Source organism: Pongo pygmaeus, chromosome 22 (assembly GCF_028885625.2).
Source record: "Pongo pygmaeus isolate AG05252 chromosome 22, NHGRI_mPonPyg2-v2.0_pri, whole genome shotgun sequence".
Taxonomy (NCBI): domain Eukaryota; kingdom Metazoa; phylum Chordata; class Mammalia; order Primates; family Hominidae; genus Pongo; species Pongo pygmaeus.
Window position 1 is genome coordinate 59,284,945 of NC_072395.2, and position 25,555 is coordinate 59,310,499.

Sequence of the window (25,555 nt, forward strand, 5' to 3'; positions counted from 1 at the left end):
TGTCAGACTTTTTTTTTTAATAGGCTTTTTAAGAACAGTTTTAGATTTAGAGTAATTGAGAAGATAGTACATGGAGATCCCACATACCACACGTGTGGCTTCCCCTCTTATTAACATCTTACCTTAGTGTGCTACATTTGTTTTATATATATATATTTTTGAGACAGAGTCTCGCTGCGACACCCAGGCTAGAGTGCAATCGTGCAATCTTGGCTCACTGCAACCTCTGCTTCCCAGTTTCAAGTGATTCTTCTGCCTCAGCCTCTCGAGTAGCTGGGACTACAGGTACGTGCCACCATGCCCAGCTAATTTTTGGGCGAGAGCCAGTGCACCTGGCCCATTTGTTATGATTAATGAACCAATATTGAGACACAAGTAACTGAAGTCCACACTTTGACAGTTTCCTTAGGTTTGCCTCATGTCCCTAATGTGGTATCCATCAGAACACCCCATTACATTGAGTTATGTGTCTTTAGGCTCCTTCTCAGACTTTCATCGTTTTTGATGACTTTGACAGTTTCGAAGAGTACTGGGCAGATATTTTGAAGAATGTCCCTCAATAAAAATGTGTCTGTTTTCTCCTGGTTAGACTGGGACTGCAGGTTACAGAAAGGAAGCATCTAGGGGTGAAGTGCCACTGTCACCCCATCACATCAGGGACACACACTGTCACCTTGACTGTAACTGTGAGGCTGACCTGGGTCACTTGGCTGAGGTGGAGTCTGCCACTTTTTTCCACAATAAAGTGGCTCTTTCCCTCATTTTCTTTATTGCACTCTTTGGGAGGAAGTGGCTATGTGTGGTCTACACTTGAGAGGGGAGTTACGTTTCCCTCCTTGAGGGTGAGTATCTACACAATTTATTTGGGCAGCTTTTTTTTTTTTTGAGTCAGGGTCTCAGTCTGTCACCCAGGTTGGAGCGCAGTGGTTGCCTGGCCTTGACAGCTTTTTAATAGTTTAAAGTGAATTGAGGCTGGGCGAGGTTGCTCACGCCTGTAACTCCAGCACTTTGAGAGGCCGAGGCGGGTGGATCACTTGAGCCCAGGAGTTCAAGACCAGCCTGGGCAACAGTGAGACCCTGTGTCTACTAAAAATACAAAAATTAGCCGGGCATGGTGGTGTGTGCCTGTAATTCCAGCTACTCAGGAGGCTGAATGGAGAATCACCTGAGCCCAGGGAAGTTGAGGCTGCAATGAGCAGTGGTTTCACCACTGCACTCTAGCCTGTGTGACAGACTGACACCCTGTCTATAAAAAAAAAAGAAAAAAGAACTGAAATAAGACCCAAGTCCAACATTAGCAGAACCTCTCTAGAATGTCCACAGAAACGACTCTGGGGTTCTGAGGAACACAGTCTAGGCAAACCTGGGCACATCCCCTCAGTGCCACAGTTGTAAATGTATTGTAACACGTAACAGTTGTGAGATTCAGGCACAGTCTGGGTCTCTGTTCCTGGAAAGTGTGATCCTGTGGGCGCAGCCCCTGCTTGCTTGGCTGTGTTGCCTGCCTGGCGCCTGCTCTAATGAGCCCACTGCCCAGAGTTTGCTCAAACCACCCAATTCCGAGTCTGGGAACCAGAAGACCGCTGGACACCCCGCTCACCACACGGAAGACTGTGGCCTGAGTCAGGAGAAGGAAGTTTCTGGCGGTCGAGCTTCCACGGCTTCCTGAGGGAGGCTGCAGTGAGCCGAGATCGCGCCATTGCGCTATAGCCTGGGCGTCGCAGCGAGACTGTCTCAAAAAAAGAAAAAAAAATCCTGAGCGAGATTCCAGGGCTTCCTGAGGGCGCGTTTAAGTTGTAGTTGCTGAGGAGGCAGCAAGGTGAGCTTGCGTCAGCGAGGAGCCACTCCAGCACGCTCGGGAAGGGCATCGTTACTGCCGCAAACAAGCACACGGCCCTCCACGACGAACCGTTTGCAAGGGAAGGCGCACGAACAGGCCCGGAGGGACTACGAAGAAACCCAGAAACCAGACTTGGACACATGAAATAAAGGGGTTAGCTGAAGGAATACTCCACAGGAAAGGACGGCCTGCGCGAGGTCACCCGCCCCGTCTTGGTTTTCTGGCACTTCGCTCCAGTTAGTTTCCCAAGTCCCGCCTACGCGCGCGCCCGCTGAGAAAACGCCCACCCCGGCGGTCCCGCCGCAGGTCACAGGCAGTGCGGACCCCGGGACTGTGTCCCGGCTTCGGTGTCCAGGGAGCTCCAAGACACCCAAACCTTCCGTGGTTTCCACCTCTGCAAGCTCACGTTCCGCTGAGCTCAAGCTGAGGGACGACGACCTCATGCGACGTCAGTTTCCCCCGGGACCGCGAACCCACGGCCCCATTTCTCTTCTACTAAAAACCTTTTCTTTTCTTTTAAACCTAAGACATCAGTGAGACACACGAGCAGACACGGGCTCGGTCGGGAAAGGCGGGAGCTCCAAACGGCGGGGCCTACAGGTCCAGGCGGTTCGCGGGCTTTCTGACCGCATTCGGCCGAGTTCTTCTCTGAAGACCCGGGACCCCCGGCCGAGGGGGCGCATTCGGCGGGCTGGTGGTGTAGGATTTTGTTTCGGGTTCCCAGGGTCCCGGCAAGGGTGAGGGAGCCATTGCGGATCCCCTCAAATTCACCTCAGCAACCTCATCCGTAGTAGGCCTCAACTTCCCGCGGCGGCCCACAACCGACGACTAATGCCTGAGCGGGAAAAAACGGCCTGGCCCTGTCCGGGTGGTTGCTGAGCGCCGTCCGGCGCCGCCCGCGCGTGCAAGGAGCCCGGCCCGCGGTCCCAGTGGACACAAAGCCCAGGCGCCGCCCGCGCGGGACCAGCAGCGCGAACATTTTGCCGCTCGGCCAGCCTGGTAGGGGCTTTTAAAATTGGCCAATCACAGCGGGCGCCAGGCCTCCGCTATCCGCTTACTGGTCCTGCCGTAGGAGGCGGGTACGTGAGCGCACCAATCTGTGGCCGGCGAGCGTGTAGGGCGGGGCTCCGCCCAGACTGCACCGCGCTGAGCGCGCGTGCGCGAGACCGGGAACGCGGCCCCCTGATTGGCAGCGCGTGTCGGGGGCGGGGCCGCGGCTGCGTGACAGTTGTCGCGGGGGAGGGCGAACCCCAGCGCGGGGGAGGGAGTGTAAATAGAGCGAAGGCTGCTCTGTGTCAGCCCCGTCACCGCCGGGCGGCCCGCGCGGAGTCTGAGGGAGATGGAAGTTGAGCAAGAGCAGCGGCGCAGAAAGGTGGAGGCCGGGAGGACGAAGGTAAACATCAGGGGCTTCTTCTCTAGCTGCTCTGGCGTGAAGTCCTAAGGGCGGCTCCGGTGCCCGCCACCGCCCCCTGCCAGGAGCGGACTCGGTCCGGTGGAAGCCGCCGCGGAGGTCTCGCTTTTTCCCGCCGGCTCCGCTGGAAGCCGCCTCCTGGCCGCCGCCATCTTGAATCCGCCGCTCTCCGCCAGGGCCCGCCTCCCGCAGCGGCAATAGCCAATCAGCGGCCGGGACGCGCGGCGCCTCTCGGGCGGGGAGGGGCGGGGCTGCGCCTGCGTCGGGGGGGTGGGGTGGGCTGGTCGCGGTGCACGCCGGGGCGGGGTGTGGCTGCAGGGCGGGGCTACAGGGGCGTGGCGTGGCTGCGCGGAGCGGGTGGGGTGCGGCAGGCCCTGGACCCCAGGCTGGATCTTCCAGTGGCTCCCGCGTCCTCCGGGACCGGGTGGCTTGGGGCGGGCGGCCGGTATTCGGGTGGCTGCTTGGTCTAGGGCCAGTTTCCGGCGCGGCCGGTGCCGGGGGCGTGGCGCGGGTGGCCTGCAGCGCCTCCCCAGGGTGCGCCTTCGCCCCGTCCGTCGGAGATGCTTTCCTCGCGTGTTTCTCGCGGCGTTGCAGTCCCTACTGTGTGAAAGACCCCCGCGGCGCTCCCGGCCGCCGTCTTCTTACCGCGCCGTTGGGCTCGCGTCCTGCCCGTCCGGGCCTCGCGTGGCGCTGCCGGGAACCCACGCGGCGCTGGCGCCGGGCGCCTTCGAGGGACGCGTTCCCGTGTTTCTCACGCCCCGGGTTTCGCCGTGAAAAGGCGCTCGGTTTGATGGCCATCGTCCTGGGTTTCGTGGGAATAAAGCGCGCAGAGCACATGACTCGGGGGCAGGAGAAAGGGGTTCCCGAAAGCGCGAGGCGGAACCGCGGGAGCTGCCGGGACGAGGCCGGCCTTTCTGCGAGGTGCGCGCGGATCCCCCAGGATGTTCTGGCCGGGGCGCTGGGGAAGAGCGGGGCTCCCGGGCACGGCGGGCAGGGGACGCGGGGCTAGGCCGGGGAAGGGCTGAGGCAGGCAGGAGGGGAAGGGGAGCCCGGAGCCTGCAGGGAGCTGCGAGCAGGAGCAGAGCTCCCAGCAGGATGGAGGGGGGAGGGAGGGACAAGACGCCGCCTGTAGGGCGACGCAGGCCGCAGACCAGGTCTGTGCTATCCCGACATGGATAGGTGTGGTGCAGGAGGCCATGAAAATAAACATGAGGTTGACTTTGAAGAAAATATTTCCTTGAGAGACCATTTTCTTGTGTAAATGGCCTTGTGTAATTTTTCTGGGTCCATGAGCTTGTGTACTTGTGTTATCATTTATGCAAATGTGTGTTCCATGCGTTTGTTTTTGTGGCCACAGTTGTCTTTTGAGGGAACAGATGTCTCCCCGTGAAAGGCTGATGTGGGATCGCATACCTCTTGAGTAAGACGTTAGCGGGAGATGAGGCTCGCACATAGTCTCAAACTCTCGGATTTGAGGACTGAGCAGAGCTAGGCTGTGCCTTCTGATGGGCGATGCTCTGTGGAGGTCCCTGGTGCTTTGGTGAGCTGTGTCATGAAAAATAGAACATCTGATTCCGTAAAGGAAGATGCGAGATTGACCTGGCTTAATTAATTTTTTGCTATTTCTGTACCTTGTCTCAGAATCTATGGCTAGGAAGTTTTGGCTGGGCTATATATTTCTTCAGTTGGGGGAAAATTGGGGCAAGAAGGGAGAGATTTAGCTTTTATATCGTTTTAAAACTTAAATATGCCTTGATTAAGCTATCAATCTTTTATACAAATTTTTTTTTAGGTTTTATTTTTCTGTAAATTGCCAAGGGCTAGGAAGGCTATTCTGCCAATCAGCCGTATGGTTTTCTTTACCAGGCATAATTAGCAGTCCTCATTGTTAGACCCCTTGGATATAGATATTGATGAAGGCAGTGTTTGTGGAGAGCCATCTGTTGGCCAGGTGTGGCAGAGTAGACTGGGTCATCCCTCGGGCCTCATGGTCCCCACCAGTCTGTTGACTTTGTGGTTCTGTTATTTTTTTCTCACTTACCTTTGCCTTTACTACTTATCTACGTTTTTGCGCAGCTTGCTCACTTCCGACAGAGAAAAACAAAAGGTGACAGTTCGCATTCGGAGAAAAAGACGGCGAAGAGGAAGGGCTCGGCTGTCGATGCGCCTGTCCAGGAGGAGAGTCCGGTAGCCAAGGAGGACAGCGCACTCCGTGGAGGAGGGGACATTTGCAAAAGCATATCATGTGACGACACCTCTGATGGGGCAGGAGGGGCCTTTGCAGCTCAGGTAGATTTGCTCAATGATGTATTTGAACATTTCGCTTATCTTCTAGTGATTTCTAGTGTGATTTACTAAAGATGGTCTTTGGTCTGTTTTTGCCTTTCAAAATTGAGGAAGGAGGGTGTTATTAGTTTATAAAAAGTGAGGGCCGGGTGCGGTGGCTTACGCCTGTAATCCCAGCACTTTGGGAGGCCGAGGCAGGCAGATCACCTGAGGTCAGGTGTTCCAGACCAGCCTGGCCAACATGGAGGAACCCCGTCTCTACTAAAAATACAAAAATTAGCCAGACGTGGTGGCACACACCTGTAATCCCAGCTACTCGGGAGGCCGAGGGAGGAGAATAGCTTCAACTCCTGAGGCAGAGGTTGCATTGAGCCGAGATCGCGCCAGTGCACTCCAGACTGGGTGACAGAGCGAGAGTCTGTCTCAAAAAAAAAAAAAAAAAAAGTGAGTAAATTTTTATGGTTTTATTCTTTTTGTTTTTATTTATTTTTATTTTTTTGAGACGGAGTCTTGCTCTGTTGCCCAGGCTGTAGTGCAGTGGCGCAATCTCGGCTCACTGCAAGCTCCGCCTCCCGGGTTCACGCCATGCTCCTGCCTCAGCCTCCTGAGTAGCTGGGACTACAGGCGCCCGCCACCACACCCGGCTAATTTTTGTATTTTTAGTAGAGATGGGGTTTCACTGTGTTAGCCAGTATGGTCTCAATCTCCTGACCTCGTGATCTGCCCTCCTCGGCCTCCCAAAGTGCTGGGATTATAGGCATGAGCCACCGTGCCCGGCCTATGGTTTTATTCTTAATAAATTTGGGTTTTCTTTTCTTCTCTTTTTCTTTTTTTTTCCTTTTGTTTGTTCCAGACAGTGTCTTGCTCTGTTGCCCAGGTTGGAGTGCAGTGGTGTGATCACAGGTCACTGCAGCCTCAAACCCCTGGGCTCAAGCGATCCTCCTTCCTCAGCCTCTTAAAGTGCTGGGATTATAGGCATGAGCCACTGCTCCTGGCCCTGTTTTATCTTTATTATGTAATATTGAGAAGTTTTGGATTAACTACTTGAAGACAAGTGTCAGTTGTTTGCTTTGTAATGGAAGACTGGGAGTTCTTCATGTGTGGTTGTGTGTGTCAGCCCCTTTGATGGGTGTTTCTTGGGACATTTAAAACATAATATCCCTTCACATAGTTGTAAATGCACCTGCTTGTCATATTTGTCTTTTACCTTTTTACTAAAAGTGAGATGAAGAGGGAAGGGGTGAAGGTGTTGCAGACATGGTGTGTTGCTGGAGGAGACTGGGTCTGCTGCTTGAGGCCTTGTGACCTGCAGGGGCACCCCCAAGGGCAGGTGTGGCAGGTGAGTGCACACTGAGTCCTGAAGGGGCTGGCCTTCCGGGCTCCTTGGGGGCCTACAAACCTGCCTGGAGGTGGGCTGTCCTTGGGCCTTTTGTATGAATTATGAACGAGGGTCTTGGGTGTTGAGTGTCCCTGCTGCTGCAGCAGAATGGGTGCAGGCTTTGATGTTTGCTAGGATTTGCTGGGAAACTGGTGGCCAAAGGCAGAATCTGGCTCAAGGTCATAATGTGTGTATCCTGCTTTACTTAAAAAATTGAGTTGTTGCCAACAGTTAAAATTTGTGTTATTCTACCTACAAATCCTGAATTTTGTTTTTTATCTCTTGAGTGTTTTTGGTTGTTGGGTTAGTGTCTTTTTTTTTTTTTTCCTGTTTTGTTTTTAAGATACAGTCTCTCAGTTGCCCAGGCTGGAGCACAGTGATGCGAACTCGGCTCAGTGCAACCTCTGCCTCCCAGGCTGAGGCGATCTTTCTGCCTCAGGCTCCCAAAGTGCCAGGATTACAGGCCTGAGCCACCATGCTGGCCAGAAAGTTACTTCTGATGTACTCTGGTTGCATATGTTTTTTGTTTTTTGTTTTTTGAGACGGAGTCTCGCTCTGTTGCCCAGGCTGGAGTGCAATGGCGCAATCTCGGCTCACTGCAACCTCTGCCTCCCGGGTTCAAGTGGTTCTCCTGCCTCAGCCTCCCAAGTAGCTGGGATTGCAGGCGCCCACCACCAAACCCAGCTAATTTTTGTATTTTTAGTAGAGACAGGGTTTCACCATGTTGGTCAGGCTGGTCTTGAACTCCTGAGCTCAAGCAATCCACCCACCTTGGCCTCCCAAAGTGCTGGGATTACAGGCGTGAGCCACCGTACCCGGCCCTCTGGTTGCACATACTTTTTTTTTTTTTCCTTTAAGACTAAGTCTCACTCTCATCCAGGCTGGAGTGCAGTGGTGCAGTCTCTGCTCCCTGCAACCCCCGCCTCCTGATTTCAAGCGTTTCTCCTGCATCAGCCTCCCGAGTAGCTGGGATTACAGGCGCGCACCACCATGGCCGGCTAATTATTGTATTTGTTTAGTTGAGATGGGGTTTCACCATATTAGCCAGGCTGGTCTCGAACTCCTGACCTTGTGATCCGCCCACCTTGGCCTCCCAAAGTGTTGGGATTACAGGCGTGAGCCACTGTGCCTGGCCTGCATATACGTTTTAAAAGTAGCAAGCTGATAAATATATGTGGGAATCTCAGAATCCTATCAGAAAACCATTCCAAACTTAGCACATTTTGTGTAAATTGTATTTGGAGACTGATGGGTCGTTAACATTAGAAGGCATGGTATAGACTCCTGATTAAACACTCATACTTTGCTGTTTCATCAGGTAGAGACTCTCTTAGTTTCTAACTCTGCTATTTGATGCATGCCTTCATTCAGGAAGATGATCTCATGAAAACCATTTTGATTTTTGTTTTCAAAACCAGAAGGGCATATACCAGAAAATTAACAGTGGTGGTCAGAAAGGAATAGAGTTGTTAGTTTTTTCGTTGTTATGGTTTTTGGTATTTCTTACAATAAACATATTAGGTTACTTATATAACATTTTTTTCCCGTTTTAGAATTAACTATACCACTAATAAAACATGTATTTTGGACATCTTAAAGCAGTCTATAAATACCAGGCCCATTACTGGTCCCCTTGACTTAGAGATGCACACGCACACTCACTCCACTTCCTGCATTTTGTGTTACCTCCTCGTGACCACAGTGGACAGGACACTTCACCCTCAAGCATGGGGTGGTGTGGTAGATGTGAGGAGGGGTCTGCTTTCACAAAACTTGGTGAAACAATGGCAAGATGGCCAAGGTAAAGCGTTTTGTTACTTATAAAATAACTGTTGTTGCGAGTAGTAACTTAACTGTTCAAAGCAATATTTTAAAAACCAAAAGCTGGTAAAATGTAAGGATACTTTCTCCAGGAAAATGTATGTGCTCCTGCAGCCAGGATTCTGCATGGAATGAAGGCATGGCAGGGCCTGACTGATTTTCATCTCACATCGTCATCCTGAATTCCTCTGCACAGTTGCAGCTTGACGTCAGCAGAGACATACCTCCTCTTCCTGTCCATTGGCTCTAAAATGGTGGGCAACGGTCAGGTACCAGTCAGCTTTTTCCACAGAATTCCTGTTATTTTAATAAGCTAAACGTGCAGTCATCAGGTATTACCCCCTATTGGATCTTGGACATCAGCTTTTTTCCCCCTTTTTTTGAGATGGGGTTTTGTTTTCTTGCCCAGGCTGGAGTGCAGTGGCGCAATCATGGCTCATTCCAGCCTTGACCACCTGGCCTCAAGTGACCCTCCTGCCTCAGCCTCCCTAGTACCTGGGACTACAGGCGTGTGCCGCCATGCCTGGCTAACTTAAAAAAAAAATTTGTAGAGACAGTGTTACACTATGTTGTCAGGGCTGGTCTCAAACTCCTGTGCTCAAGTAATTCTTCCACCTCGGCCTCCCGAAGTGCTGGAATTATAGGTGTGAGCCATCCCACCTGGCTAAAATTTATTTTCTTTATACATGTATAGGTAAACTAAGTAGTATGTGTAGAATAGAGCCATTGTCTTTCTGCTGTGTGCTAAGTTGGGAATCAAATTTCTTAAGCCATTTTGTCAATTATGTATATAAAAACCATTGGTGCTGTAAGAAGCAGATATTTCATTAACTTTTTTTCTGATTATATCATTGTACATCATCAGTTCAGTCTAAAAATGAGTTTTTTTCATATGTATTTTAAAATAGTTCATGATATTTGAGTTTAGTATGCCTTTAATCCAGTTGTAGATGTTAAAATAGGAGTAATTTTATGTTCAGAATAATGATCTTCTGAAAAGTGAAATTCCAGGAAAGAGCCCACTGTTTAAAGCTAGCAGCTGGTGGCCGTGTGGCCGAATAATGTCCCAGGCCAGGGCACTCCCCTCTCAGATGGTTGGTCATGCTGCATCCGGAAATCAGGAATCCTCAAGGAACCTTTATGTTATAGTTGTACCAGTGCTTTAAACATAATTAAAGGTGCATTTGTTTTATTTTACCCATCTATAAATTGTGAGAAGTTTGGCTATGGAGAGGCTAGTGAACTTATTGAACAGCATAAGATGATAAGCGTGTGTGTGTGTGTGTGTGTGTGTGTGTGTGTGTGAGGGGGAGGGAGAAATTATTGTGCTTTCCAAAATATAATAAATTGCTTACTTTGATCACTAACTGTTAGGTAAATACTGATGATTTCTACCATAAGTCTTTTTTCTTTTTTTTGGAGACAGGTCCTCCCTCTGGCGCCCAGGCTGGAGTGCAGTGGCCCAATCACAGCTTACTTCAGCCTTGACCTCCCTGACTCAGGTGATCCTCCCACCTCAGCCTCCCAAAGTGTTGGGATTACAGGCATAAGCCGCCGTGCCCAGCTGATATAAGACATATTTTTAACCAACTTTAAGATCTTAGGTTTTTTTTCAGGATGGTTAAAAGCGAAGGTAGAATTACAGAAAGACTTTGTGGTAAATATTCAGGATTCAGCTATGTTGCCTTACAATTTGTTAAGTGCATGATGGAAAAATAGTTGAACCAATGCAACAGCTGTCTCAGTTCTGAAAGTTAACTCAGAAACGGCAGAAAGCAAGGTCAGGCGTGGTGGCTCCGAGCACTTTGGGAGGCCAACGTGGGAGGATGGTTGGAGCCCAGGAGTTTTAAGATCACCCTGGACAACATAGTGAAACTCTGTCTCTATGAAAAATATAAAAATTAGCTGGGCATGACAGTGCACACCTGTAGTCCCAGTTACTCAGGAGGCTGAGTTGGGAGGATCAACTGAGCCCAGGAGTTTGAGGCTACAGTGAGCTATGGTGGCACCACTGCATGCCAGCCTGGGCGGCAGAGCAAGGCCTTGTCTCAAAAAAAAAAATCATAAAAATAAAGCAATGGTAGAAAGCAGAATTTGACCTTTCAGTTATAGATGAGGAACAAAATGAGGAGAGGCCATTTTTTTGTAAATGAACCATCTGGCTGGACACATTGGCTCATGCCTGTAATCCCAGCACTTTGGGAGGCCAAGGCAGGAAGATCACCTGAGGTCAGGAGTTCGAGACCAGCCTGGCCAACGTGGTGAAACCCCGTCTCTACTAAAAATACAAAAATTAGCCAGGCCTCATGGCAAGTGCCTGTAGTCCCAGATGCGCGGGAGGCTGAGGCAGGAGAATCACTTGAACCTGGGAGGCAGAAGTTGCACTGAGCTGAGATCGCGCCATTGCACTCCAGCCTGGAGGACAAGAGTGAGACTTTATCTCAAAAAAAAAAAAGAACCATCCAAAAATTGCTCAGAGGTCGAGAATTTCAGAAGAAAATACAAAAATTTTGACTGAAGAAGATTTAACTAGTGCTATAGAAGGCTTAAGAAGTGTGGTTCTAGCACTTTTCCAACTCATATTTGTATCAAATACCAGGAAAAATAGTTATCACCATTTATCATCTAGATTTCTGGGCCCTCTTACTGTTTTGTCATTTTAAGTTGTTTTACACATAATTTACAGAAGTAAGAATAAAGCAATAATTTAAAACAACTTTATTAGAAATTTGATCCAACCTCTTTGTATCAACTAAGTTTTGGCACACAAACATTAGAAGTGTCCTCTTAAGGAAGTGGATGGTCCAGGTTCCTTTGAAGTGTGATCATTCATGTGAGTGGGCAGCTGATTGAGACTATTGTGTCCCCTTTTCGTCCCTCACTTCCTCTTGATTCTGAGAAGATTGATCTAGGGTATTGTCAAATGAAGACTTGTCTGAGTTTTTATTTTCACGTCAGTTTTGCCATCATCACTGGCCATGAGTGCTCTCTCTCTGCATTCATCTTGTGACTCATCTAATCGTCCCGAAAAGCCGACACTGTCATTTTTCTTTGCTATTTTGGGAAGAAATTGAAATGTTCTTAGTGAATCATCTTGTTAAAGCAAGCTAGTCTGGGCACTGTGGCTCATGCCTGTATTCCCAGCATTTTGGGATGCTGAGGTGGGAGGATTGCTTGAGTCCAGGAGTTTGAGGCCAGCTTTGGAACATAATGAACACAGAGACCCTATCTCTACAAAAAAATAAAAAATAAGCTGGGCACAGTGGCGCATGCCAGTAGTTCCAGCTACTCAGGTGGCTGAGGCAGGAGGATCGCTTGAGCCCAGGAGGTCAAGGTTGCAGTGAGCTGTGATTGCACCACTGCACACCAGCCTGGGTACAGAACGAGACCTTGTCTCAAAAAATTAATTAAATTTTTTTTTTAACGTAGAATTCATGGCCGGGCACAGTGGCTCACGCCTGTAATCCCAGCACTTTGGGAGCCGAGGTGGGCAGATCACAAGGTCAAGAGATTGAGACCATCCTGGCCAACATGGTGAAACCCTGATTCTACTAAAAATACAAAAATTAGCTAGGCGTGGTGGCACGCGCCTATAGTCCCAGCTACTCAGGAGGCTGAGGCATGAGAATGGCGTGAACCCGGGAGGCAGAGCTTGCAGTGAGCTGAGATTGTGCCACTGCACTCCAGCCTGGGCGACAGAATGAGACTTCGTCTCAAAATAGACAAAAAAGAAAAAAATATTAGCCGGGCGTGGTGGCATGCGCCTGTAGTCCCAGCTACTCGGGAGGCTGAGGCAGGAGAATCGTTTGAACCCGGAGGCGGAGGTTGCAGTGAGCTGAAGTCAAGCCACTGCACTCCAGCCTGGGTGAAAGAGTGAAACTTTGTCTCAAAAAAAAAAAAAAATTATAGGCTGGGCACGGTGACTCACACCTGTAATCCCAGCACTTGGGGATGCCGAGGCGGGTGGATCACCTGAGGTCAGGAGTTCAAGACCAGTCTGGCCAACATGGTGAAACCCCCGGGAAGTTGAGACAAGAGAATCACTTGAACCCGGGAGGTGGAGGTTTCAGTGAGCCGAGTTCGTGCAGCTGCACTCCAGCCTGGCAACAGAGCGAGACTCCATCTCAAAAAAAAAAAAAAAAAAAAAGTAGAATTCATTAAGAAGAGGGGCAGGAAGATCATTAGGGAAATTATTTGCATTATAAAAATGTTTAGAGCTGGCCAGGTGCTGTGGCTCATAACTGTAATCGCAGCACTTTGGGACGCCAAGGCGGGCGGATCACGAGGTCAGGAGATCGAGACCATCCTGGCTAACACGGCAAAACCCCGTCTCTACTAAAAATACAAAAAATTAGTCGGGCGTGGTGGCGGGCGCCTGTAGTCCCAGCTACTAGGGAGGCTGAGGCAGGGGAATGGTGTGAACCCAGGAGGCGGAGATTGCAGTGAGCTGAGATTGTGCCACTGCACTCCAGCCTGGGCAACAGAGCAAGACTCCGTCTCAAAAAAAAAAAAAATGTTCAGAGCTTGAGAATTGTTAATGCGGAAGGTGCATGTTCTGAACAGGTGGAAATGAGCTCTACTTGTTAAATGAAGTCAGCGTAGGCCTGCAGATAGAGGAGCTGGTAAGGGCCTGAGGCTGCAGCCCTGGACCTTGCTTTAAACGCTTCTTTCTGGCCCTCCCCTTCTTAGGCGGAGGACTGTGATGGAGAGAAGAGAGAGGACTTGGAACAGCTGCAGCAGAAGCAAGTCAATGACCACCAACCAGAACAGCGTGGGATGTTCACGGTCAGTGACCACCAACCAGAACAGCGTGGGATCTTCACAATGAGTGACGATCATCTAGAACAGCGTGGGATGTTCACGGTCAGTGACCACCAACCAGAACGGTGTGAGATCTTCACAATGAGTGACGATCGTCCAGAACAGCGTGGGATGTTCACAGTCAGTGACCACCAACCAGAACGGTGTGGGATCTTCACAATGAGTGACGATCGTCCAGAACAGCATGGGATGTTCACAGTCAGTGACCACCAACCAGAACAGCGTGAGATCATCACAAAGGTATTCTTTAAGTTCTCTGTTAAGGTGTATTCTTTGTCAAAGGATTTCTTTATGTTGTAGAAATCCAAACCAGTGAGAGGACCTTCCATCTCTGCAGGGCCTCTCTTTAAAAGTGGAAACTGGAAGCATAGAGAGCTGGAGGCAGAGGCTCACCCTGTAGGCCCCACGTGCTGCCGCCTGCACATTCTTAGTGTTGCCTGTGGATGGAAAGCCTCTCTTCAGACCCTTCTCCCTGAGCTCAAATCTGCCTCCCTTGTGATCTTCCTTTTTTGTTTTTCCCATGGGACATTGAAGAGAAGCCATCGTTCATAAGTTTGAGGAATGTCATGAATTCCCTTTATTCTAGTTGCCCTTGTCGATTGACTCACCTGTCTGTTCAGCCTGTTTCTTAGGCCTGGTACCTTGCTTCTCACATCATCAGTTTGTGACTGTGGAAGTCCTGTGCCAGTTGAGAGCCTGGCAGGGCAGGGAGGCTGTGGTCAGTCTTCATGTCCCTGGTTTCTGCCACGTGCCTGCTGGGATGAATTCCATACGTGTTGAGTTGATTACCTTTATTTTATTGACATGTTTTTTGTTAGCATGTGGAGGAAAACATTAAGTTTGGAATTGACTAATTTTAAAGTGTTATGTTAAAAGCATATATTTTAGGCTGGGCGTGGTGGCTCATGCCTGTAATCCCAGCACTTTGGGAGGCCAAGGTGGGCGGATCACGAGGTCAGGAGTTTGAGACCAGCCTGGCCAATATGGTGAAATCCCGTCTCTACTAAAAATACAAAAATTAGCTGGGTGCCACTGCACTTTAGCCTGGGAGACAGACTGAGATTACATCTCACAAAAAAGAAAAGCCTATATTTTAGCCATTTGATTCTAGCTAGACTCAGTTCACACTGCTTTAGTCAAGTTTGGTTGTTTTTTGGTTTTTGGGTTTTTTTTTTGAGACGGTGTCTTGCTTATTGCCCAGGCTGGAGTGCAGTGGTGCGATCTTGGCTCACTGTAACCTCCGCCTCCTGGGTTCAAGCGATTCTCCTGCCTCAGCCTCCCAAGTAGCTGTGATTATAAACACCCACCACCACACCCGGCTAACTATTTTTAGTAGAGACAGGGTTTCCCCATGTTGGTCAGGCTGGTGCTGACCTTAAGTGATCTGCTTGTTTCAGCCTCCTGAAGTGTTGGGATTACAGGCGTAAGCCACTGCACCTGGCCGGCAAATTTGTTTGTTTGTTTTTTGAGATGGAGTTTTACTCTTGCCCAGGCTGGAGTGCAGTGGCGCGATCTCGGCTCACTGCAAACTCCGCCTCCCAGGTTCAAGCGGTTCTTCTGCCTCAGCCTCCCAAGTAGCTGGAATTACAGGAGCATGCCACCACGCCTGGCTAATTTTTATATTTTTAGTAGAGAAGGTGTTTCATCATATTGATCAGACTGGTTTCGAACTCCTGACCTCAGGTGATCCTCCTGCCTTGTCCTCCCCAAGTGCTGGGATTACAGGTGTGAGCCACTATGCCGGCCAAGTTTAGTTTTTAATCTGCATTATTGCAGGAAAGATCTAACTCCTAGGTGAGGCCTGGAAGAACAGTCTCTGGTGGGTTCTATAAAACCCACTCTTCATTTATTTATTGACTTCTTGGGACTGGGTCTCATTCTGTCCCCTGGGCTGGAGTATGGTGGTGCCATCACAGCTTAGTGTAGCCTCAGCATTATTTTGATTCTTAAGTTGTTGCAGCTCTGTCCGTAGGGAGCCCCTTCAGGTGGCTCCTGTGTCATGTGTTTGAAGCACATCCTGGCTTGTGACACTGCAAGTTGGTGCTGCAGGCTCATCGTGTAGGCCGTCTCCGTTCTGAGTCCGCTGTTTCTCCAAGGAGTCTTGGTGCCTTTTACTGGATTATGGTGTTGAGACCAAGACCTGGGCACTAGGTGTGCTCACTCCTGCTGGGATGTTGCTGCTGCTTCTGGGCTCTCTCCGTGGACAGAGTGAGGAAGGGTGTGCCTGGGAGCTAGTCTGTGTGTACACTCATAGCTGTATTTATGTTCATTTGTATTTATAGACATATATATTAAATAGGAATACGTACTGATACCTCAGAGCCTAATCCAGCACCACAGAGTTCACTCTGCCCTCCCCCCCCCCCCGTTTATTTGCAGTTTCCTTCTCAGACAGTGAGAAGCCTGGCTCTCACTTCTGCCATTTATTTACTTTAAAAAATAAATAAATTAGAAGGTTGTTTTTTTTGTTTGTTTTTTGTTTTTTGAGACAGTCTCGCTCTGTTGCCCAGGCTGGAGTGCAGTGGCAGGATCTCGGCTTGCTGCAGCCTCTGCCTCCCGGGCTCAGGTGATTCTCCTGTCTCAGCCTCTCTAGTAGCTGCGATTACAAGTGCTGCCACCATGCCTGGCTAATTGGGGTTTCACCATGTTGGTCAGGCTGGTCTCTAACTCCTGACCTCAGGTGATCCACCCGCCTCAACCTCCCAAAGTGCTGGGATTACAGGTGTGGGTCACCGCGCCTGGCCCTATTTATTTACTTATTTGTTCAACTCTCCTGTAAGTGTATAATAGTTTCAGAATTAGCAACCCACATCATATAAGAAACAAATTTACTAAGTGGAGTTCAGTGTTTGTTTACAGCTCCTTTTGTCTCCATTTTCAGTTTCTAGTCACAACTGTTTTCCAGGGTTACTCAGGGCACTCCTCTCTTCCCCAGCCCCTCACTAAGGTTGTGTCTTCACTGGTGAGTATGTAGTCAGGTTCATAGTTCACTGGCTGCTTCCTATCCTGGGATCCCACAACATCCTGGTCAATTTTTTAAAGTTGCATACTGTTTTGTTTTGTTTTGTTTTTTGAGATGGAGTTTCGCTCTTGTTGCCCAGGCTGGAGTGCAGTGGCGCGATCTCGGCTCACTGCAATCTGCGCTTCCCGGATTCAAGCTATTTTCCTGCCTCAGCCTCCCGAGTAGCTGGGATTACAGGCATGCACCACCATGCCTGGCTAATTTTGTATTTTTAGTAGAGATGGGGTTTCACCATGTTGGTCAGGCTGGTCTTGAACTCCCAACCTCAGGTGATCCGTCCCCACCTCGGCCTCCCAAAGTGCTGGGATTACAGGCATGAGCCACTGCACGGACTGTTTTTTTTGAGACAGTGTCTTGCTCTGTTGTCCAGGCTGTAGTGCAGCAGTACAATCTCGGCTCACTACAGCCTTGAACTCCTGGGCTTAGGCAGTCCTGCCACCTCAGCCTCCCAAGTAGCTGGGACTACAGGCACGTTCCGCCACACCTGGATAAGTTTTGTTTTTATTTTTTTGTAGAGACAGGGTCTCACTATGTTGACAGGATTGGTCTTGAACTCTTGGGCTCAAGTGATCCTCCTGCCTCGGCCTCCAAAAGTGCTGGGATTACAGGTGTGAGCCACCTCGCCCACCCTAAAATTTATGTAGCCTTTTGGGTCCAACTTTTTAAATCACTTAGCAAAATGAGTTGAAGATTCATCCAAGTTTTAGATTGATCAGTAGCTCATTCCTTTTTGATGCTGGTTAGTACTTCATTGTGTGCATGGTACACAGTTTGTTTATCCACTCACCTGGTGAAGGACATCTTTCTTGCTTCTAGCTTTTTTGTGAATATGAATAATGAATGTGTCTTTTTTTTTTTTGAGATGGAGTTTTGCTCTTGCACTCTTGTCACCCAGGCTGGAGCGGTGATCTCGGCTCACTATAACCTCTGTCTCCTGGGCTCAGGCGATTCTCTTGCTTCAGCCTCCCGAGTAGCTGGGATTACAGTTGTGCACCACCATGCCCGGCTAATTTTTGTATTTTTTTATTTATTATTATTTTTTGAGAGAGGGTCTCTCACTCACCCAGACTAGAGTGCAGTGGCCCATTCTCGGCTCACTGCAACCTCCGCCTCCCAGGCTAAAGGGGTTCTCCCGCCTCAGCCTCCCGAGTACCTGGGATTACAGGTGCACGCCACTACCGCCCGGCTAATTTTTGTATTTCTAGTAGAGACGGGGTTTCACCATGTTGGCCAGGCTGGTCTTGAACTCCTGACCTCAAATGATCCACCCGCCTCGGCCTCCCAAAGTGCTGGGATTACAGGTGTGAGCCACCGCACCTGGCCTAATTTTTGTATTTTTAGTAGAGATAGTTTCACCATGTTGGCCAGGCTGATCTCGAACTCCTGATCTCAGGTGATCTGCTCACCTCGGCCTCCCAAAGTGCTGGGATTACTGGTGTGAACAACTGCACCTGGCCTGTTTTTATTTCCCTTCTTGAAAGTCTGGCTGGCGTAGACATATAGTTGGCAGTTGGTGTCTTGCCTGCCGGTGGTTTCGCTCTGCCCCTCTCTAGCTTGTGTTCACTGCCGTGGCCACCCTGAAGACTTTTGTCTTTGGTGTTCTGCAGTTTTGATTTTACGTGTTCTCTGGAGGGACAAAACTAAAAGGATAGATAGATATATAAAGGGGGGTTTATTAAGGAGCATTGACTCACATAATCACAAGGTGAGGTCGCACAGTAAGCCAGATGCAGGCTGAGGAGCAAGGAAGCCAGTCTGAGTCTGAAAGCTGAAGAACTTGGAGTCTGATGTTTGAGGGCAGGAAGCATCCAGCATGGGAGAAAGATGGAGGCCAGAGGGCTAACCAGTCTAGTCTGGTCCTTCCACGCTCTTCTGCCTGGTTTTATTTTGGCCACACTGGCAGCTGATTAGATGGTGGCAACCCAGATTGTGGGTGGATCTGCCTTTCCCAGTCCATTGACTCAAATGTTAATCTCCTTTGGCAACACCCTCACAGACACACCCAGGGACAGTACTTTGTATCCTTCAATCCAATCAAGTTGACAGTGTTAACTATCACACCAGGTGTGGCTTTTTATGATGTCTTTAATTCTGCTTGGGATCTAGGGTTTTCTTCAACGTGTGGATGATGCTTTTCTCATCTGTTGCCTCTCAAATCCTAACCAGTATCTCCATGCATACCTTCTACCTGTTCTTTCTCTCCATTAAGTGTTTAGACTTCTCCTGCTTACTGTATTTGTCCATTCTCATGCTGCTCATAAAGGCATACCTAAGACTGGGTAGTTAAGGAAGAGAGGTTTAATGGACTCACAGTTCCACGTGGCTGGGGAGGCCTCATAATCATGGTGGAAGGCAAGGAGGACCAAGTCACGTCTTAGGTGGATGGTGGAGGGCAAAGAGAGAGAACTTATGCAGAGGAACTCCTCTTTATAAAACCATCAGATCTAGTGAGACTTATTCACTCTCAGGAGACCAGCACGGGAAAGACCTGCCCCCATGATTCAGTTACCTCCCACTGGCCCCTCCCATGACACGTGGGAATTGTGGGAGCTACAAGTCAAGATGAGATTTTGGGTGGGGCCACAGCCAAACCATATCACATACGTATAGCTCAGCCCACTTTTGTGCTTGCCTTCTTTTTGCTCTTGGCCATAGGCTGGATAGTTTTATCTGTGTTATCTCCCATTTTTCTAAACCTGTGTTCATCTGTATATAATGTGCTGTTAAATATGTCCAGAGTTGTTAATTTTGTTCTTGCTATTTTTAGTTATCTTTGGATTCTTTAAAATTGGTTGTGTCATTCTGCATAATTTCTTGTTTTCTAGAGATATTTTCAAACTTATTTTAACTGTACATCTTTTTTTGTGAGTTAATTGGTCTCCACTTTGGCCTGGTATTTAGAGGTGCAGTGAGCCTATCCACTTTGTTTTTTATTGAGATGGAGTCTTGCTCTGTTGCCCAGACTGGAGTGCAATGGCGTGATCTCAGCTCACGGCAACCTTCACCTCCCAGATTCAAGCGATTCTCCTACCTCAGCCTCCCAGGTAGCTGGGATTGCAGGTGCCCGCCACCATGCCGGGCTAATTTTTGTATTTTTTTTAGTAGAGACGGGGTTTTGCCATGTTGGCCAGGCTGGTCTCGAACTCTTGAGACGAAGTCTCACTCTGTAGCCCAGGCTGGAGTGCAGTGGCGCCATCTCAGCTCACTGCAACTTCCGCCTCCCAGGTTCAAGCGATTCTCATGCCTCAGCCTCCTGAGTAGCTGGAATTATAGACGTGTGCCACCACATCCGGCTAATTTTTGTATTTTTAGTAGAGATGGGGTTTCCCCATGTTGGCCAGGCTGGTCTTGAGCTCCTGACCTCAAGTGATCTGCCCGCCTTGGCCTCCCAAAGTGCTGGGGTTACAGGCATGAGTCACCGCGCCTGGCCAGCCCATCCACTTTGAATGGAGTGTGTTGCTCGGGTTGATTTGGATCACTTTTATTATTTTGGGTCTGCTGTGGGTGCCACTTTTCAGGATCTTTTTTTGGTTCCTTAAATGTTTTCTGTTTTCCATATGTCCGTTATTCCGCTTGGAGTAGCACATTGTGTGATCTTTTTTAGTGAGGTGTTTGTGTTATTTTTGTGAGAAGTCTGTGTTCTGGCTCGTGTGTGTGGTCCTTTTTAGTGGGGTGTTTGTGTTACTTTTGTGAGAAGTCTGTGTTCTGGCTCGTGGGAGTCCCTTCAAGTTGAGTGCCACATTTTCCTCTGATCAGTCTTCCAAAAATACCCCTTTCCCTAGACATGTTTTAATTTAATTTTTATTTTTTATTTTATTTTTATCACATCTAGTAAGTCAGAGAATATTTTTATATTTTTTTGTAGAGATGGGATCTCACTATATTTACCAGGCTAAGCTCTAACTCTTGGTCTCAAGCCATCCTCCTGCCTCGGCCTCCCAAAGTGCTGGGATTATAGGTATGAGCCTCCGCACCTGGCCTCCTGGACATGTTTTGTTTTGTTTTTTAATTTTGAGACAGGGTCTTACCCTGTTGCCCGTGCTGCAGTAAGTGGCACAATCGTAGCTTACTGCAGCCTCGACCCCTGGGCTCAAGCAGTCTTTCTACTCAGCCTCCTGAGTAGCTGGGAACACAGGCATGCGCCACCATGCCTAGCAAATTTTTAAATATTTTGTAGAGATGGAGTCTCGTTTCATTCACTAGGCTGGTCTCAAACTTCTGGCCTCAAGTGATGCTCCTGCTTTACATGGTTTTTACTTATTTTTTTTTTGAGATGGAGTCCTGTTCTGTTGCCCAGCCTCGAGTGCGGTGATGCAAATTTGGCTCATTGCAACCTCTGCCTCCCAGGTTCAAGTGATTCTCATGCCTCAGCCTCCTGAGGAGCTGGGATTATGGGCATGCGCCACCATGCCTGACTAATTTTTTATTTTTAGTAGAGATGGGGTTTTGCCATGTTGGCCAGGCTGGAGTGCAATGGCACAATCTTGGCTCACTGCAACCTCTGCCTCCTAGGCTTAAGTGATTCTCCTGCCTCAGCCTCCTAAGTAGCTGGGATTACAGGCGTGCACCACTGCGGCCGGCTAATTTTTGTATCTTTAGTAGAGACAGGGTTTCACCATGTCACCCAGGCTGGTCTTGAACTCCAGACCTCAGGTGATCTGGCCGCCTCGCCCTCCCAAAGTGCTGTTACAGGCGTGAGCCACTGTGCCTGGTCTCCATACTGTTTTTATGGTGATTGTACTAGTTTACGTTCCCACCAGCAGTGTAAAGGTTTTCCGTTTTCACTGCATCCACACCAACCTGGATGTGTTTTTTATCTGTTTGTGTCATCAATTCTTTCTTTTTTTTTTCTTTTTTTTTGAGACGGAGTTTTGCTCTTGTCGCCCAGGCTGGAGTGCAATGGCACGATCTCGGCTCACTGCAACCTCCGCCTCCCGGCTTCAAGTGATTCTTCTACCTCAGCCTCCAGAGTAGCTGGGAATACAGGCACGTGCCCCCACGCCCAGCTAATTTTTGTATTTTTAGTAGAGATGGGGTTTCAGCAGATGGTCTCAATCTCTTGACCTCGTGATCCGCCTGCCTCAGCCTCCCAAAGTGCTGGGACTGCAGGCGTGAGCCACTGCGCCCAGCCAGTGATTTCTTTCAGCAGTGTTTTCTGGTTTCCCTTGTAGAGATTTTTCCCCTCCTTGGTTAGGAATGTTCCTAAGTATTTTATTTTATTTTTTGCAGCCATCGTAAAAGGTGTCGAGTTCTTCATTTGGTTCTCAGCTTGGTCACTTTTAGGGTATAGCAGTGCTACTGATTTGTGTACGTTGATTTTGTGTCCTGAAACTTTACTGAATTCATTGATCAGATGTAGGAGCTTTCTGGATGAGTCTCCAGGGTTTTCTAGGTAAACGATCCTATCATCAGCAGACAGGGACTGTTTTTCCTCTTTGCTGATTTGGATGCCCTCTATTTCTTCTCTTGTCTGATTGCTCTGGCTAGGACTCCAGAGCAATGGTGAAAGTGAGCATCCTTGTCTTTTTCCAGTTCTAAAATGCCTTCAACTTCTCCCTTTTCAGTATAATGTTGGCTGTGGGTTTGTCATGAATGGCTTTTATTGTCCCTTCTATGCCGATTTTGCTGAGAGTTTTAATCGTAAAGGGATGCTGGATTTTGTCAGATGCTTCTTCTGCATCTATCGAGATGATCATATGATTTTTCTTTTTAATGCTGTTTATGTGGTGTATCACATTTGTTGACTTGTGTGTGTTAAACCTTGCATCCCTGGTATGAAACCCAGGTGTATTATCTTTTTATGTGCTGTTGGATTCCGTTAGCTAGTATTTTGTTGAAGATTTTTGCATCTATGTTCATCAGGGATATTGGTCTGTAGTTTTCTTTTTTTGTTATGTCCTTTCCTGGTTTTAGTATCAGGGTGATACTGACTTCATAGAATGATTTAGGAAGGATTCTTTCTTTCTCTATCTTTTGGAATAGTTTCAGTAGGATTAGTACCAATTCTTCTTTGAATGTCTAATAGAATTCAGCTGTGAATCCCTCTGGTCCTGGACATTTTTTGTTGGCAATTTTCAAATTACTGTTTCAGTCTTGCTGCTTGTTACTGGTCTGTTCAGAATTTCTGTTTCTTCCTGGTCTGATCTCGAAGGGATGTATATTTCCAGGAATTTATCCATCACCTCCAGGTTTTCTAGTTTGTGCACATAAAGGTGTTCATAGTGGCCTTGAATGATCTTTGGTATTTCTGTGGTATTGGTTGTAATGTCTCCCATTTAGTTTCCAATTGAGCTTATTTGGATCTTCTCTCTTCCTTTCCTGGTTAATCTCACTAATGATCTATCAGTTTTGTTTATCTTTTCTTTTCTTTTTTTTTTTTTTTTGAGATGGAGTATCGCTCTGTCACCCAGGCTGGAGTGCAGTGGCGCAATCTCCGCTCACTGCAAGCTCTGCTTCCCGGGTTCACCCCATTCTCCTGCCTCAGCCTCCAGAGTAGCTGGGACTACAGGCGCCCGCCACCATGCCCAGCTAATATTTTTGTATATTCAGTAGAGACAGGGTTTCACTGTGTTAGCCAGGATGGTCTCGATCTCCTGACCTCGTGATCTGCCCGCCTCGGCCTCCCAAAGTGCTGGGATTACAGGCATGAGCCACCGCACCTGGCCTGTTTATCTTTTCGAAGAACCAGCTTTTTGTTTCATTTATCTTTTGTATTTTTCTTTTCTTTCTTTTTTTTTTTTTTTTTTTGAGATGGAGTTTCGCTCTTGTTGCCCAGGCTAGAGTACAATGGCACGATCTTGGCTCACTGCAACCTCCACCTCCCGGGTTCAGGCGATTTTCCTGCCTCAGCCTCCCGAGTAGCTGGGATTACAGGCATGCACCACCACACCTGGCTAATTTTGTATATTTAGTAGAGACGGGGTTTCTCCATGTTGGCCAGGCTGGTCTAGAACTCCCGACCTCAGGTGATCCGCCTGCCTCAGCCTTCCAAAGTGCTGGGATTACAGGCGTAAGCCACCATGCCTGGCTATCTTTTGTATTTTTCATATCAATTTCATTTCATTCTGTTCTGATCCTGATTATTTCTTTTCTCCTGTTGGGTTTGGGTTTGGTGTGCTTTCGTTTCTCTACTTCCTTGACGTTTGAGATTAGATTGTCTATTTGTGCTCTTTCCAACTTTTTTTTTTTTTTTGAGATGGAGTCTCGCTCTGTTGCCCAGGCTGGAGTGCAGTGGCACGATCTCTGTTCACTGCAAGCTCTGCCGGGTCTGCCTCCCGGGTTCACGCCATTCTCCTGCCTCAGCCTCCTGAGTAGCTGGGACTACAGGCGCCTGCCACCACGCCCAGCTAATGTTTTTGTATTTTTGGTAGAGAGAGGGTTTCACCATGTTGGCCAGGATGTTCTCAATCTCCTGACCTCATGATCCACCTGCCGCGGCCTCCCAAAGTGCTGGGATTCCAGGTGTGAACCACCGTGCCCGGCCCGAGCTCCTGACATTGAAGGGAAATGTTGCTGCATTCATGTGGCCGCCCGCCCTGGGGACAGTCCCCGCACAGGCAGCCCCTGTGGAGCCCACCATGCCACCCTTCTCTGTCTAGTTCCACTGGGGTCCTTTCTAGCCTTTGCAACTGTATCAAGCCTGTATCTCTCCACCCCTAGCCAGTTCCCCAGTTGGGGCAGAAAAATTTAGTTTGGGTCATTTTTTAATCTGAAGTACTCTGTGAGCAAGTGGGTCCCCTGGAGCCCAGAAAGGTGCCTGGCTGATGCGGGGGAAGTCGGAGAACGGTCGCTTCCACAGGCAGGGGATACGTCCCAAGCGCCAGTCGAGGGGCAGGAGCCTGTAGGGAGGGCCACGGTGACGGTGGGCTCGGGATCCACGCCGAGGGGCCCCCTGCAACTTTTCTTTTCCGTTTGGGTTATTGCTGCTGAAAAGGTTTCCAGAGGTGGGAATGTTGAGACAGGGAAAGGCTTTCTGTGGCTCGACCTATGTTGCCAAAACGGCTGCTGAGAAAAAAGTTGAAGCAACTGATTCTGACGTTGGTAGCGTTTGGGTGCATTTGTTTCTTGTGACTGGGATGGCACTGAGGATTTGTAATATTCTTACCAACTTTTGCTGATTTAGTGGCCATACAAGGATCTTTAAAGTTTGTGTCTCTAGATTGGTTTACCTTTCATTGGTACCTGTTTTTTCCAGGCATTTTATGCACATTTTCTCTCTGTAGGTGTCATTTCCCCCTTTTTCCTGAGAGCAGGTTGTTCGTTCCTCCCGTGGCAACACTGCTGTGGCGTGGGGAGGGTCCACAGCTTCTGTTTCTGGGACTTTATTTTTTTTGAGGTGGAGTCTCGCTCTGTTGCCCAGGCTGGAGTGCAGAGTGGCGTGATCTCAACTCACTGCAACCTCTGCCTTCCAGGTTCAAGTGATCCTCCTGCCTCAGCCTCCCGAGTAGCTGGGACTACAGGTGCCCGCCACCATGCCTGGCTAATTTTTGTATTTTTAATAGAGATGGGGTTTCACCATGTTGGCCAGGCTGGTCTCGAACTCCTGACCTCAGGTGATCTGCCTGCCTTGGCCTCCCAAAGTGCTGGGATTACAGGCGTGAGCCACCGTGCCTGGCCTGTTTCTGGGACTTTGACTTTACATTGTCATTTAAGCGGGTTTAGTATTTTTCCATCATTATTTTTTTTAATGAGATACAATTAAGAGGCATACAATTCACCATTTTAAAGTACAGACCTCAGTGGCATTTAGTACATTCACAGCGTGTGTGAGCACCATTTCCAGTGGTTCCAGACATTATCATCGCCCCAGAAGGAAGCCCGGTGCTCGTGGCAGCCACCCCGCTCTCCTCCCTCAGCTCCTCACAGCCTCCAGGCTACTCCATGTCTATGGATTTGCAGATCCTGAACACTTGATGTAAATGGAACCTCACCACACATGGCCTTCTGTGTCTGCTCTGTCACTCAGCCTCACGTCTT

The 25,555-nt window shown here is 48.8% G+C and overlaps 1 protein-coding gene across 22 annotated transcripts in view; it reads left to right on the plus strand.

Moving 5' to 3' along the window:
• Nucleotides 1-6: 6 nt before the first annotated feature.
• The window catches only part of PCNT (pericentrin), a 122,092-nt gene continuing 96,543 nt past the window's right edge, over nucleotides 7-25,555 (plus strand). For 17 of the 22 annotated variants that reach the window (XR_010125305.1, XR_010125306.1, XM_063659856.1 and 14 more), the window contains exons 1-3: nucleotides 7-3,233; nucleotides 5,328-5,540; nucleotides 13,426-13,797. Coding sequence is in view for 20 of the 22 variants with exons in the window: in XM_063659856.1 (XP_063515926.1) it covers nucleotides 3,180-3,233; nucleotides 5,328-5,540; nucleotides 13,426-13,797 (639 nt within the window). In the remaining 2 variants the exon portion in view is untranslated. Of the gene's footprint in view, nucleotides 3,234-4,031; nucleotides 4,173-5,325; nucleotides 5,541-6,758; nucleotides 6,877-13,425; nucleotides 13,798-25,555 lie in introns of those variants that run through there. The other 5 variants (XM_063659873.1, XM_063659874.1, XM_054468376.2 and 2 more) reach the window with 2 other exon arrangements.